The following is a 17,079-nucleotide window of genomic DNA, read 5'->3' as shown; positions in this document are numbered from 1 at the left end:
CCTGACTTAAACCGACATTCTGGAGTGTGAGGTTACTGCAACTCGCCAGACCCACTTGGCTTTGAAAGCTAATGATTCGATCTAAAAGCAATTTATCTGAACAAAATCCAAATCACAGCCATGATAAGAGATACTGTAAACTAGATTTCAGATTAGACAGGATGATTGTTTCAGGTCACCAGGGTTGGACATCAAATATTGATTTGAAAATAAATGTCTTTATTTCTTATTTTATTCTCTGTACTTGTGTGTGTGTAAACACACCCTGCACATAACCTACCATATATTCTAAGTGTCCTGCTCATCACAACTTGTCAAAGCTGCATCCTCTCTCTATCGTCTATCTATTCTGCTGAGATAAGACGAGATAATTTTTATTTGACATGCCGAAGTGATGAGGAGTTTCCTGAACGTTTCTGACACAGAGATGGTGGAGATAGTGTCAATGTGTGTTTGGCTAGTGTCTCGAACCCTTGTGATCTGTCACGCTGGAGATAAAAGATGCACATCCTGTTGTGCTTATTGTTGGAGGAAATAAGGAATGGGAAATTGTCTCGGGGGTAAACAAAGAAAATAGGCAATGTAAGAATCAGAAGGACAACTTTGTTTAAATAACTCTTCATTGTTCATTAACCATTGTTTGTAAAAAAAAAAACTACATAAATTAAGGTTCATATTCTAGTCTTGATTTTAGCACCTATTACGCGAAATCTACTTTTACAAGGTGTTTGGACATAAATGTGTGTTGGCAGTGTGTGAAAACAACCACCCTACAATAAAAAAATCCACACAGTTTTTTTTTTATCCACATTAAACCAAAGCAGTCTCATTAGAAATGCTGTTTTGATTCTCTTGTTAATGTGACATCACACTGATAAAGCCCCCCCCACCCACATTAGAAGAAATACAGTAATATTTCTACTGTATTTGGTTGTGAGGGTTAAGGTGTTTGATGGTAGGGATGTACACAATTGGTCAAATATTCAGTCTGCAATAATAAAAATGCTTTAAAGGGGATATATCATGAAAATCCTGACTTTCTCCATGTTTAAGTGCTATAATTGGGTCCCCAGTGCTTCTATTAACCTAGAAAATGTGAAAAAGATCAACCCAGTAACTTAGTTTTGAGTGTTTGAAATAAAAATATTTTAATTTTCATCATGACGCATACGTCCCAACAAATAGCCCCTTTGATTGCCACAGCCTCTGCACCGCACACCCACCCAACCCTAACACCTTAACTAACAAATTTTCTGCGAGAAACCCTGAGATTAATTTAAGTATTTAGAGTTTTAACGCCGGGTTGTCTGTTTTTGTCCACCGACTGTTATACTTCCTACTTTATTTTGTTAATAAAAAGCTAAACGAGACAGACACGGAGAAACGAAATGGAGAACATTTATTATATGTGGTGCTCTGTGGAAAATAAACTGAATAACTGCAGATGGCTGTTTAACAGCAGACAGTAGCAATAGCTCCGTCTTTGTGAAGTGTTGTTAAATTAAGCTTGTAACTTTGCACAGCCAGCAATAAGTTATCAAGTCAAGTATTTAGATATTCACGAAGATCCGTCTGTTGTTCTTACCGGATAAACACGGAGCAGAGTGAGTTTTCTCCGCAGCTTCGGCATTATTGTAGAATGAAGAACAGGCTTTTACCAGAGCAGGTAGGTTATGGACAACAATATGGTTGTCTTACACAAAAACATGTCAAAGTAAATAAAGAAGATATTCATATGCTGAATGTGCAGTCTGTTATGTAGTCTATGTTCTTTCATTCACTCCGGGCTCTCACTTGGTCTTTATGTCAAGTCCTCAAACTTATACCCTTGCCTGGGGTTGGGGTATAATATCATTTCTTTTAGATCAAACATTATTGAATTCGTAAGGATTTGACCTTTTTTTTTCATTTTAGAAAACTTAAAAATACATATAAATACACACTAGTGATAGGACAATATATTGCAGATGCCGATATATCGGCCGATATTGGGCTATTTTTTATTATCGGCCGATAAATCTTTTCAATCGGTCAGCAAATTTCTCTATTACTTTAATTTGATGTTTGTAATAAAAAAAGACACTCAGTGTCACTCAATGTAAAGCCAAAGTCTGACAGACAGTAAAATGACCAATCATTATACACTATTTAAAATGACGTTATGTTGTGTCACACACAATATCAAACAAACAGTACCGTCAGATGTCAGATACACATTAATTATGTCTTGTAAATACTTCAAAAGGCTATATTTATAAATGTTATGCATACATTTTTTTGTTTGAGCAATTTTCTGTTTGTATCTTATTTACTGTAATAATATTTGTGTTATATAGGCCTCATATCGGCCATACAGCTTTCTTAGGACGGTTTCACATTTGGTGCGATTGCCTGGTCCGAACCCGAGTTCGATTGCTCCCCCCTCCCCATGCCCCCCATGGACTGTGTTCACATATTATTTTTGCATCCGAACCGCGGTACGCTTGCATCATCAAGCTGCAGCCGGCGCGTTCTCATGTTGTAAACGAGAAGACGACAAGCGTGATTGACAACCTGCAAGCAGAGAGATGATTTCTGAATGCCTCCGCAAAAATTGACGTCGGCGGACAGACCGTTGTCATCGAAACGACTTAAGTATGTTTGGGGCAGACAGACGCAAGTGCGTTTCTGTATTATTTCTTTGAAAACAAACCCAAGGTTTAAAAAAATAAGAACAAAAGTCAAGCAAGCATTCTATGCATTTTGTATTCAAGGTAAGTGCACGCACACAAACACATACGTCTGTTTTGGTGGGACATTCCATATAATACGTAATTAACAGTGGTTCGCGATTTGGTACGATTGCGCTCACATTAGCAGCGAACCGATCTGGAGTTCACATGAACCGGACCCCAGACCACCCTTTTTAAGCAGACTCGAGTACGTTTCGCGGGTGCGCACCCGAGTTCGGAAGACAGCGTTCACATCATCCAAATGTACCGAACTCTGATGTCAATCGAACCCGGGTGCGCACCAAAAGTGCTCATGTGAAAACGCCCTTAATATCGGCATCCGTCATACCCCCCACCCAATATTGTTCGGCCCCTAATATAAACAGTATTGTTGTGGATATTTCCTAATTATAAGCCTTCTGTAAACTCGTGACAAAATGAAAAAGACATAAAACTTTAAAAATGTATGTCTTAATTAACGTAATTTATATTAACACATTTTTGCTTTTTATGAGCTCAAATTAGGGCTGAACGATACATCGAATTTTCATCATCATCGCGATATGAACTCACGCGATGAATATATCAGAACAGACAGCCTTGACGCGATGAATGAAGGAAAAACGGTAAGCTCATTTAATAAACGTTTGACCTATCACGTTTAGTCCGAAGACATGCCCTGCGTCACAAACCGCATACTTCCATACTATATAGTAGGCGAAAAGCACTACTTCTCGTACTCTTTGCATACTATATAGTATGGAAGTAGGCAGTTTGGGGCGCACGGATGGTTTGCGCGTTCATGCTGTTAGGCCAATCAGGGGAACCCCCAAGTCAGCTACGCTCAGATTGATTTGTGAGGTGTCAGTTGCGACGCTGTGCCTGATAGCAAAAACGATGGCGGAGGAAGGAGAGAAGAGTGAGGCAAATGTGTTGGCAGACGAAGACCTTGTGGTGAAAAGGAACAGCACTTCAGCTATATCATGGAATTATTTTGGATTTAGGAGAGATGATGCCGCAAACACAGGTACTGTGGAAGTGGTGATTCACATATTGCGTCTATTGCGCGCTCAAGTTCATTATTTCAAATGTAGGCGCGCAGTATGTGCGCTCTGGAAGCGGAGCGGTCGCGACTCGCACGCGGTGCAACGCGCTCGTTTTTTCAGGCTTTTCAAAAACATTTTAACTTTTCAGAATGACACAAGCGCAGCGTGCAGGTCATGTGACAATATCCTACGTGTCTAGGGTTTTCCACACGTTTTTAGTTGCGACATGTGAATGGCCCCTAAAACATGAAAAAATATAAAATATTTAGCGCAACTCACATCGTCATCGCAACATTAAACAATGTCACCGCACATCGCAACTTTGCCTCACATCGTGCAACCCTAGCTCAAATATTTGAATATTATATAAGTGAAAAATGTCCATTCCTATTAGTTAGGGTGCAGGGTAGAGGTGAGTTAATTATGATGTAAGAGTTTCATACCCTTTGTAGAGTCACAGTGTACTGCTCCCAAATCGTCTCCTCCATTCCTGGGCCCTGCAGAAGAGAAAGAAAAGACCATTAATCATCTGTCAAGCATCACTAATGTCAGGAGGCTGTGGGTTTTGTGTTTGCAACAAGATGTGACCAGTATACAAACTGCATCTAACTGAAGTGTCCCGAACTGAAAGCTACTTTGACACACATTGGGTTAGAGGAATATTCTGGGTCAAATGCAAATTAAGATCTGTCAACAGCATCTGTTAAACTTATTTGTGTGAACACATAATCAGAAGCCCCTCTTTTAAAGTAACATGAATAATTTATTTTAGTTTTAGCAAAAATACCTTTATATTTCTGCTTCCGTACACCAGGCCACATTTATGCAAGAAATGACTTTTTGCTCATTTTTATAGACTGAGGGTCGGGATTAAATTTATTTTTTAAGTTCTTGTTGACAGCCTGCCACAAATACCATATATGTGATCCACTAAACCAGTCATAAGTCGCATGGGTATATTTGTAGCAATAGCCAACAATACATTGTATGGGTCAAAATTATAAATTTTTCATTAATGCCAAAAATATTGGGATACTATGTAAAGATCATGTTCCATTAAGATGTTTGTACATTTCCTACCGTAAATATATCAAAACTTTATTTTTGTGAGTGGATGCAGTTGCTAAGTACTTAATTTGAACAACTTTAAAGGTGATTTTCTCCATATTTAGATTTTTTGCACCCCATACCAGATTTTCAAATAGTTGTATCTCAGCCAAATATTGTAAAGTTATTTATTCAACTTTCATTACCCTTTATTATGGTTTTGTGGTCCAGGGTCACATATACAGATTGTGAATAACCTAGAATATTCCTTTAAATGAAAAGATGAAAATGAACATTAAATACTAAATAATACATGAAAGCACCCCCCAGCAACCCAGTATCGTTCACCAATACCTGTGAATGCCCATTGAACATCCTGTTATTTGGTAATACCCAGCACCGGGCCAATGAAATGTGGGCTGAATTGAAATAAACGTTGCTCTGCCACATACACCAGGAGGAGATAGTGTTTAATAAACAGGTCATTTTCTGTACCTCAGGTGCATTTTTTATAAAAGCTAAAACGTATGAGGGATTAAATACATGAACTCTTTATGATCTTGCTGTCTTTAATAATACTGAAGTCTATATTTCCCTTACTATCTCAAACACATACTGTAAACTACCCAGACAAACTCAAACATTGCCCGAGGGTGTGTTTGTTCCAAAAAACACAGATGCACACATCAATATTGATGATTAACTGGAATGACGGAGAACAGTTATAGTACAACCCAACCTCTACTGAAGTGCAATCAGGACACAAGGTTAACCAAACACAACAGTCCAATCACAGCATGGGTCACAAATGACATCACAACTCTGATAGGAAACTACATTTCCAATGATGAAAGGCACAGATACATACATTTGTTTGATTTAATATTTCTTCCTTTAAGCTTTGTCCTAACAAAAACATTCACGTACACATCGTTTCCCATCTCTTTCTTTGCTGTCTGTACTGGTGTACAAATCTAATGGAGGATTGTGCCTGCATACATCTGCCCTCAGTCTACTTTATGAGCATACAATTAGTGTGGACATGTGCTTTGGTTTGGCCGCTCAGATACATGTAGTGCGCTATGCAGCAAATAATACTAATCCACAGAGATAAACTAAATAAAGGGCCTGATGCTGATAGGCAAAGACAGCTCTCTGCATGTCCTCTTGCACGGTTTTGTTTCTGTGGGTGGGTGAGGATATTTTTTAAAGGGCAGTGCAGAGAAACAGAGAGAAATATGCTGCAGAATTCTTCCACAAATCACTTCCTTGTTCTGTAAAACTATGGAAACTTAGTTAATAGAAAACTACACAGCTGCTTAATTACTGAATTAAATGGCATGCCAAGAGTCACAAGTCCCCTGAGGTTTACCCACTGTTAAAATAATAAACCATCAACTGTCCTTAATCAGGTTTGCAATCTTCAAGTTAATAAACATAATGGCTTTTTTAAACACAGCCCGTTTAATTCTGTAACCATTCACTCACACTCTTTTCATTTTAAAACCTAGTTAGTTTTCTTCGGTGTCAGTGATATTAACTCTTTGCCTGCAATTGACCAGTTAACTCATCAATAGGGGTGCACCGATATTTATCGGCCGATGATGCTTGCAATGCTTCTCAATGACTTTATGGTGAAATGCTGCTACATCCAAAAGCCAGAGGGCGCTCTCGTGCAGAAACTCAATATGCGCTGCAGACGAAGAACCATACACATGCAGCTGTGACACGCAGCTCCAGGAAATGGCTTAAGGATATATTTATATTGCTGTTCTTCAAACCTTTTCATGTATTTTCATGATAATAAAGAATATGTATAATGATTATGTTTGACGAGTGTTGCTTTTTCAAATGCATGTTATAAACGATTCAAACTAACAGTGATTTCAGATCGATAAAGCCATAGTACATGAAATAGTTGTTAATAATATCGCCTGTACGATTTAGAATACTTATCGGTCACGGATTATAAGTGTATATCGGCATTTATCGTGCACCCCTACTCATCAATTAAGAGAAAATGCCTCCCTGTCAATGACGAGTTTTTTGGCAATCCGTATTTCTGCAATTATCCACCATCCATTACATCCCAGAAGTATTCAATTAGGACAAACTCTGTGTTATTTTGATCATCGCTCTGAATCTGACCTCTATCAAATGTCCTTTACAAAAATTGAATTATCGTATATTTAAAGAAGAACATTTTATGGAAGGCAATTAAACTTTTGCGAAAATGATAAAAAACTGGGAACTTTTCTTTTTAACTCTGGCAGGGAAAGAGTTAAAGTAATAGTTCACCCAAAAATGAAAGTTCTGTCATCATCAGCTTATAATCGGTTTAATTACAAACATTCCTCAAAATATCTTCCTTTGCTTGGAGAGCGAGACCTTGTGCCCTTGCCTTGTGGGGCAGTACTGGCGACATTTCACATTAAATGAAAGCTAAGGTTTTTCCAAAAAGATCCAAAGGTTTTATTATGTGCTCTTCTGAACAAAAGTCTAGTGAAAGAGTTACTAAAAGTAATGACATAAATTAGAAATGAATGTGAAACAATTTTTCTGTGGTTAGAGGTTAGTTCAGCGCGCCTAGCTTAGCTTTGGCGGGGAGGAATTTTGGATATCACACACGTCAAACAAACGTTGGTCATGTGATGAAATTATTTAGACTCAAAATGATGAGCAACAGCTTCTAATTCGCTATATGAACACCAAAGTATATGGAGAAAAATAAGTGTCGTTAACAGTATTGTTTGTCCTGAAGCTTATCGATAGACTGGTATCAACCTAATTTCTTACCAGTCCAAAAAAAATTCTGGTTCTCAATACCATCCCTATTAAAATATGTAAAAACGCTCCATAAAAAACTCTGATCCCAATTTTTATGATTTCCCTCTCTTAAAAAACAAATGAATTAAGAACTAAGTGCCTAAAAAATTGCTCAGTAAACAAGGTCACAACAAGATCAAGATTTCTCTCTCCAGCTCATCTTAAGACACAGAAAAATGGGATCTTGTAAGGAGCTTGTTAGGAACCAATAAGCTGTAAGCTGTCACTGTTTCCTATCAACAGTCCCATCAGCGTGAAGCCGTCTACACCACACAATCCCTGGAGAGCAGGCCTGGGAAAACATGTGAACCTGACATGCAGTCATGTTAACACGTTACATGTCTGAACAGCAGGTTAAACATATGACCACATGCAAAACTCATATACCTACTAGAGCAATAAATTAGCCGTTCACAAAGAGACCACATGAACCAAAACAAAGGAGGAGCTCAGATGAAAAAGCCATTAAACGCCACCTCGTTCACAAATGAGACAATGATAATAACCAAATGCTCTCTGAAAGTTTTATATGTTCATTAAATACTTCCACTTCAAATCCACTTAATCCCAGCCTTAAGATCCATTAATAAGAGTCTGATAAAAAAATTGTCATTTACAAGAAAACATGTCTGACATAATGTTAAATAAATAAAATGAAATGATTATTTAACAAAAACGTAACAATATTTATTCAAAATCAACTACACATTTTTTTTATCAGTTCAGATCATTTTTATCAATTCTAGGAACAGCGCTAAAAAGTGTTATGGACTTTATGCAGCGCTGCACATACCTGTCGGTGATTATGACATCAAGGTATAGGCAGAACGAGTCAAAAACAGTGCTTATAAATCACTCTCATGGTACTTTGATGTAATAATCTGGTCGCTCTGTGTAGTGCTGCTGTTCAGCTCTCTGTCAAACTCCCCCCAAAACGGAAACATGACGCACAAATATTACAAACTCATGACAGTGCTCATGTTTTAATAAGGATGTATGTGAATACACAGTACAGGGCACGGGCTATTTGCCTCAAACGCATCATCCCAGCAAATTGAAAAATTTTAACCCAAGCGGAAAATCTGCATGACACAAAGTTAAATCCCGACTTTATCTAGAGCAAGGAGCGAGATATTAATATATGTAGAACTGTGCACACAGCATAAAGTGATTATAGTGAGTTGCCCTTTACATTCTAAATGAAAGCTACACTGTACTGCAGTACTGTTAAAGGTGGGGTGTATGATCTCTGAAAGCCAATGTTGATATGTGAAATCACCTAAACAAACATGCCCCTACCCCAATTGTATCTGGACCTTCTGTTGATCGGTGCGTAAGGTTAACTAATGTAGCTAACAAATGTTAATACATAGTCCCTTATTGCACAGTTTTACTTAACATCCTAAGACCAAAGCTTTGGTTTTTTTTAGATTTCTTCCAGCTATTTTGGGGATAGGAAGAACCGATAAATATAATAACCAAAACAAATTTCTTTGAACATGAAGCAGTGTAATTGTCCACAATTGTGTACAACAGGTACCAGTTAAACAGAATTAAGTATTATGGTGCAAAAAAAAAAAAATCTGATGCACACAAGGTCATAAAGAGGTTAAAGGACCCCCAACGTAAGTGTTTTCAGCAATATATAAATAGTCTCTGGTAACCCCAGAATGTGTCTGTAAAGTTTTAGCTCAAAATACACCACAGATTTTTCATTATACGATGCTGAACATTAGGGGTGTGCAAAAAAATCTATTCACATTTGAATCGCGATTAAAGCTTTGCCAATTCCAAAAATCGATTCATATTTTTTTGTAATGCCGTGTTACTATTGTCCTGAAATGAGTTTATCTCAGTATTCCCATAGATGACGCTGTGTCAAATTCACGCTGACGCCTGCACACTCTTGTCACAGTGTTTCCCACACATTGACTTTACTTATGAGCGCGCTGCCTAAGTATATTAACAAGTGCCCAAGTACATCTGGCAAACAAAAAGTCTTTTTTGTTTTTCCGTGATGATGACACTCTTTAATAATGACATTTTCTTTGCGACATGATGAGTTCGGTGTGCGTTCACGTGCTCTCTGTTTCTGAATGAATTGGGATGCAACGCGAACAAGCTCGTGTCACATTGTATCCTTCATGTTTCTGAACTTGAGCAGAGTTTTAACAATAGAGGACTTCACGGAGCACCCACGGCCCGTATGGTTCAGAGTTTGTATTTGAAATGGTCAGTCATAGTAAAATTACTTCGTGTCCCAAAGTCTGATTAATATTGTGTGTAAAACCCGAGTCGATCAGAGAATGGCCGTGAGCGCTACCACGCTAAAGCGTGCCAATGGTTTCTATGGCGATAACAACTGGCTCTTGTACTATACTATAAAAGTCAATTATTACCTTCAACTTAACATCAAAATAAAGAAACCCATACAGATTTAAAACTACAGGAGAGTGAATAAATGTTGATAAGAGTTTCCATTTTTGGATCAATCCCTTTAAAACACATAAGTTGAAACAAGCTTAACAGAATCTTAATGTCCAATTAAAAGGTGCTTACAAATATTTTTAAAAAGCACAACAGTGAAATGCTATGTTCATAATGTTGCATAATTTTACATTCGCAGGAAATCTATTTATCATATTGATTGTGAATATTTGATGTACTGCCCACCTCGGCTACACACCCCAACTCAAAACACGCCATTTTGCCAGTCACACTAAAAATATGCATCACACCTGAGAGATAAAGAAACATAAACAGCTGCTCGCCTCTGCCTATTACTGTAACAACCACAGCAGAAACGGCAGACAGACAGACTGTTTAAACACAGCAGATGGAGAAGAGGCAGTGCGGCGGCTGCCAGCTAAAGCTACGCTATGCGACAGGAACCACTGAAGTCCATGCACACACCTGCACCTGCACTACCTCCCAAAAAATAGCACACATGGAGGCACAAAGTAAATAATTTGTTTTTGATAAACAATCTATCGGCGGTTTCACGCTGCATATCATCAAACATTAATATTTTTTCGTGAAGTTTGCAATGTATGAATGACGAGAAAAGCGACAATGTCAGGTGAAGGCAAACACCAGAACTTTCCCAAGCACAAGCAAGCCACAAATCCAAACCTTACAACTTCGCTAACAGGCAAAACGCAGCACGACACGTCACGTTACTCACAACAAAACTTCACACACAAGCACCAAACACGCCCACTAACATGACACAAACCAACTCCACACAAATCTATACAGCAGGGTCTAGAGAGCAGAGGAAAAGACAATCTTCTCTCTAAGGCGGCGGCTCAGGGAAAGGTTTATCCCCGGAGGATCAAGCCCTGGGAGCATCTATTTTCCATCCCCACCAGCAGTCTGAGCAGACATGACGCACGCCTGGGTGAGAAGAGGATGATGAAGCTGTTCCTCAGCTCCTCGGTCTCCCCCCGCACCTCGAATCGAGCCCGTCCGCGCTGCCTCCATCTCTGGGCTCTCCGCAGGCGCATGCAGCAACCAAAAGGAAGCCAGTTCACATTCATCTCTCCCCATGGCCACCCGACCTCCAATCTAATTAAGCTCTGAGGCGGAGAAGATTAGGAACCCGGAGAGAGAGAGAGAGAGGGAGAGAGAGAGACTATAAATAAGACTCACGAAGCCACGCCGAGTCCTGAACGACTGCACGGCGCGTGCCCACTTTCGGCACAGCACCGTTTTCATGTCTGCGCTCCCTCTCTTTCTCATTCTCTCTCTGTGGTTCTGTGTACTCCTCTTATTATGTAATCCTAATACACAACTGGCCTACATTCACTTTCACACACACACTTGCTTACTCACACACCCACGGGTCAATATCATGGGATATACACTATACATGTTCATCCACACACACACACGCTCGCAGTTCCCAAGAGACTGCAGCGGTCGGCAGGACAACGATGTTCACTTTAATATTTCAACATTGCGCACTGCTGAGGGAACTTTGCAACCATTTTTTAGGCTTTGGCATAATAGCCTGACAGCCCAGACTAGACTTATATGCTAATACCGCACATGCTAGTGGCAATGGTTTAAAAATAGTTGCAAAAATGGTTGCACTAGCATGTGCAGTATTAGTATTCATATAAATTTATAGTCTGCAACAAAAGGGTGGGAATATAATATGCTGTTTATGTTACGAGTCCAGTCCTAAAACTAGGCTGTCAGCAATCGATTTCTCCTCCTTACAGTTTGGGCAAAACATTAAACTGATAGATTAATTACATCCTCATTTATGAACGAATTAACCACCTATTGAGAGACCAAAATGAAACGAAATATGGTGGAAACGTCCCTTAATCTAATCTATTCCAACATCCTTTTTTTAAGACAACAATAATCTACTACAACAACGATAACCACCATTATGTGTCATGTGAGCAACTAAGCATGCCACATACTACTACTCTCCTGTCTAGAGTTAGACAGATTAATTGGTTTTGCCGATAGTTCATTGCTGGAACAACCGGCTATCGATAAAAGATTCATGCCGATAGTTTTTGAGTGCATCCGTTGCTTAATATCATTATGAAGTAATTAATTTGCCCAATAAATGCTGCATTAGCAGAGAAACAACAGCAGGAACCCAAGTTTATCATCAAGGCTGACAGGACAACAATATTAGTAGTACCTCAAACAGTTACACAAAAATACATGCAGATCAATCTAACCCAAATGTTTATTGTCATGATTATTACAATAAATTTGTATTCATTTTATCCATATTTTAAGTTAATAACGAGAGAAAGAAAATTATACGTTAACATATCCAACAAATCAAAATCTGATTTAAGTTCTTTTTTATCATAATTGCAATACATCTTTTGTTATTTTGATTAGATAATTATTAAATGTTAAAACAAAAGCAAATAAAGTACAAGACTACACATATAATATACATTTATGTAATCTGAATTTTACCAGTGGGATTATTTCACAGAAGTATTTACTTCAATACTTATTAATATAATTTAATATATTTTTATTTATACATTTATTTAATTTAGCACATTTTGATGGTTCAGTACTGTTGTTTTTTTACTTTTGCAATACATTTCAGCACTGTTTCACTATGGGTGCCATGCTTGTTTTTTTAACCAGTATCAATTTTAAAAACTATTGGTCGATTAATCGGTAATCGGCAAGCAGGGACCAGCTTAGTTAAAGAGCACCTATTTTCTAATTCACGTTTATAAATTTCCTTTGGTGTGTAAGTGTGTATTAGTACATGTTATCGATATGCGAAAGGTACAAACCCCAAACTAAACGATGACGCAAGTTATCATCTCAAACATAAATCTATTTCCTTGGACTACAACAAACACACGGATTGTAGGCTACAGTTTACTTCCTGGGATTGATGATTTAGACAAGACCGACATTATCATAATTTCTCTTGCTTTGGACTTACAGTCTCTAAGTTAACTCCTGTTAGCAACCAAATCTTTCAAACATGGTAAGAAGTGTCACGTTTCCGGTTGACATCAGAGGTATTCAGGACAATCACAACGTACAGATTAGCTGGCCAATCAAGAACACAGAGCTTTGCAAATCATTGCGTTTCAAGAAAAAAAAAAAAAGAAAAAAAAGAGTAAAATCTGGAGCTACAAAAAGGTTTGTGGAAAATAATGTGTTTTTTTTAACCATAAACCATGCAAACACATTGTATTATACGAAATACACAAAATAATTTAGCAATGAAACGGTAGTGGGCAAATCCACTATCGTGCAACCTCTACTACTTCAACCCTCTACTTAAAAGGATGGCTTTTGAACACCTCCAATCACCTTGATTAGTGGTGCAACGGATCGCAGTTGATCCGTGATCCGTACGGATCACGACCCACGGTTCGGCTCGCATGTGATTCGCGGATTAATACGCAAATTTAAATAGGGAAAGTTTATAATTTGTAAGTGTTATAAAGGTTTGCAAATGTTAACATCCAAGTGATTTTAAACAGTTTAACTGCAAAACGGCGCTAAAGTGATCAGTTTACTTTACGCACAAACGCACGCGTGCGGTTGAATGCGTCCGGTCCAGCTCGAGTAAGACGTAATCATCCTTCAAAGATCAGAACTCTTGATGTTTAAATTTCAGAGAGTTGCGCTACTCTCTCTCATACTGTAGTGTATTAAAATACATTTGGCTAATAGAGCAATGAAAAACAACGTAACGTTTTTATGTGGGACGACTGTAATGCTGCGCCGTCTGTAATTCACCCTTTGTCTGTGTCTGTGCGCTCGTTTAAGGGGACTCGGTAGTGCACAAACAGAGAGATGCAGTCTGTGCACATTTGGTCTTAAAGAGACAGTAAGCTCAATTGACCTACTTAAGTCTGTGTCATTAATGTTAATCAAACAACCCAAGACAAAGAGAAAATCACTTCTGAAGCTTTAAAAAAATAATAATTACATTTAATTAATACAATAAATGCAGTGTTATTATTCATTTGATTTCTGTAACTAATGATTTTAGACCTTACTTAATGTGCAACCTTGTTCTTTTTATAAATGTTTGTAATTTCTTGATTTGTTATTAGAATTTTCCCATACTTTTTTTTTGCTGATCCGAAAAATGATCCGATCCGTGCCTCAAAATCCGTAATGTGATCCGAACCGTGAGTTTTGTGACCCGTTGCACCCCTAACCTTGATATTTTTTTTTATCTGGTCTAAAGTTTATAAAGTTGGATGTCTACTATCCACAAATAAGGCCAATAATTTGTTATTTAATGCTAATTTTCATCATCCTAGCTAGACACCAAAGCATTTGTCCATTAACAAATTAATCCATTCAAATTTGCTCAGGCCTCCACATAATACTTTGCAAGCATAAATAAGCATAAAACAGAGCAAGAGATTGTTAAAAATGTTTATTAAGCTATTAAACAATGACAGGGACACTAATGTAACTAGTGACTAACAGACAAAACTGCCTCCTTGACAACTATTGAGAAAACAATACAGGGGTGTAAAAATAGAGTAAGCATTCACATTCTCAGAGAAAGTACTGAGTCGAACATTTACAGACTGATGCTCTTTGTCTCTGGTCCTCCAAAATAAAGCACTTACTGTCCCACACAACAACTGTAATGATGGGATACAATGAGGGTATGTGTAATCAAAGTACTTTGGGGAGCGACACTGACGTAATTCAGATATCATACAGTTCGTCTTTTAAAGAATAAAAGTATTTGTGAAAAGAAACTACATACTGATAAAGTGTAAAACATGATCTCTTTTACTGGAAGTAAAAGTATAAGCTAATTGCATAAATGTAAATAAGCAAGGTGCTTTTATTAAATCTCTTTAGTACAAAAAATCTGCTACACGTACATTTCATAAGGTATTAAATAAGCTTATGATATTAAAGGTGCTGTTAGAAATTTCATGAATTTTGTTATTTCCAATCCCAACAAACACACAACCTTTCTACAAAACCCATCCCCAAAGACCTGCCAGCCAAGTTGACTCAATGATTCAACCTAAACACACACAAAAATACATTTATTGACCTATGTCTACTGATATCTGTCAGGAATATTAGGCCTTTTCATTTGTTCATTCTAAAGAAATCATCTTTAACTAAATAGATCTGTGCATGAATAAATGCCCTTCACAATCCCACAATGCAGTTCATACACACTACTATAACCTGAAAGAAACCTGCGTTCCACTGTGAATTCAAAGCATTTCAGCTGAGGCTGTGCACTGACTGTTTAACACATGATTAAGAGTCTCCTTGAATTTCACAGTCACTCGCCATATGTTCCCTTAGTAATATAACAATTCCACTTTAATGCACATTTTTTTTAAATAACAGATACATCCCATGTAAGCATCACAGTCTTAAATAAATAAGCTATACAATGCATACTAACATTTGCAGTGTGACAGTTTATGTAATAAAGGGGCAGTTTCCCGGACAGGGTTTAGATTAATCCAGGACTAGACATTAGTTATAGGAGTACATTTAAGAAGTTTTTTATAAACATACCTTACAAAAATTACTATTGGTGTGCATCTTGATACAAAACAATGGCACTGATAGGATATGTCCGTGCAAGGTGTTTTTAAATGAAATATGCATTTTAGTCTGGGACAAGGGGCGCACTCACATTATTCAAACCAAACCATGCCCCAGTGCAATTGTTCAGATCGATGAGCTTTATAAAAAAAAAAATCCACCCTCTAAAAAATTATTCAGGGGATCTGTTGCCAATATTTAATTTAATGCATTGGTGCAAGTTAAAAATTCTAAATAATTGATTTATTGAAAGTTTAAAGTTGCAAATGTTTTTTATTGAGTTGTCCAGACATAATAATGTTGATTGTTACATCAAGTTAAAATTGTGTGTAACTTCAAATTAGGTTGTTTTCACATATGTTGGTGCGCACCGTGATGCGGCCTCGGAGCGCACCAAAATACATTGTATCATTTTTCAGTTAGTGCGGTCCGTGTTCACATATATATATTTTTTACTTTATTCGAAATGCCGCACCGTACACCATGTGACAACGGTCAGCGCTGTCATTGGTCTCTGACAGCTCTTACCATCTCATGACCACCCCCACGTTTCCACGACAACCAGCTTGGCAGGGAGAGCGCAGCTATCAAGATGTGGAGATAAACGATGCACGTCTTTGCGGAGTTTCTTTGCTTTAACGCGAAATTGCGTAGCTGTTCTATTAAAGCCTTTCTCACGGAGCCGTTTGCTAAAAGCCCGTAATGTCACTATTTGTGTGTGGAGGACAGCTATGCATTTATAAAATCATCAGCTCAAACGTAAAGGAGACAGCGAATCTCTATGCAACGGACCAGGATTGCGTAGCTGTTCTATTAAAGCCTTTCTCACAGAGCCGTTTGCTAAAAGCCCGTAATGTCACTATTTGTGTGTGGAGGACAGCTATGCATTTATAAAATCATCAGCTCAAACGTAAAGGAGACAGCGAATCTCTATGCAACGGACCAGGATTGGCTTGTTTGTTGTTAACCCACAATATAACACCCGGCTCACGTCACAACGACAGCCCAGTGGCTCAAACATGTGGAGAACTTCCTGTATTTGGTTCGGCCCGAGGTCCAGCAGTGTTCACACCACAGGTGGGTCGCCCCAGAGTTCGGCAACAGCCGCTCCGAGACCACCTGTTTAGAGGGGTCTCGGAGCGGTCGTTTAGTGCGCACCCGAGTGCGGCTGTTATGTTCACACTGACCCAAACGCACCGTACTCGGAGCGACACGTCATTTGGGTCGACCTAAACAGTGTATGTGAAAACACCCTTAATTATCTGTGTTAGTTTGTTTAAAACATTATTTAAGTTGTAGAAACTCAATGCATTTAGCTTGACAACTTGAATTGGACTTGATAGTGAGAGCAAATGTTGAAAATGTTATTTTATGCATTTCTAATCAAG

General features: G+C 38.1%; 1 protein-coding gene across 7 annotated transcripts in view; it reads right to left on the bottom strand.

Annotated features, from left to right (window-relative positions):
- Positions 1–17,079, bottom strand: part of tjp2b (tight junction protein 2b (zona occludens 2)) — a 76,932-nt gene that overhangs the window by 30,637 nt on the left and 29,216 nt on the right. For 3 of the 7 annotated variants that reach the window (XM_065248344.2, XM_065248345.2, XM_065248347.2), the window contains exon 2: positions 4,201–4,254. In XM_065248344.2, coding sequence (XP_065104416.1) covers positions 4,201–4,254 — 54 coding nt within the window. Of the gene's footprint in view, positions 1–4,200; positions 4,255–5,158; positions 6,319–10,998; positions 11,190–11,281; positions 11,341–17,079 lie in introns of those variants that run through there. The other 4 variants (XM_065248343.2, XM_065248341.2, XM_073816204.1 and 1 more) reach the window with 4 other exon arrangements.

Source organism: Paramisgurnus dabryanus, chromosome 11, assembly GCF_030506205.2.
Source record: "Paramisgurnus dabryanus chromosome 11, PD_genome_1.1, whole genome shotgun sequence".
NCBI lineage: Eukaryota > Metazoa > Chordata > Actinopteri > Cypriniformes > Cobitidae > Paramisgurnus > Paramisgurnus dabryanus.
The sequence above is the reverse complement of the archived record's forward strand: the minus strand, read 5'-3'. Positions and strand labels throughout refer to the sequence as shown.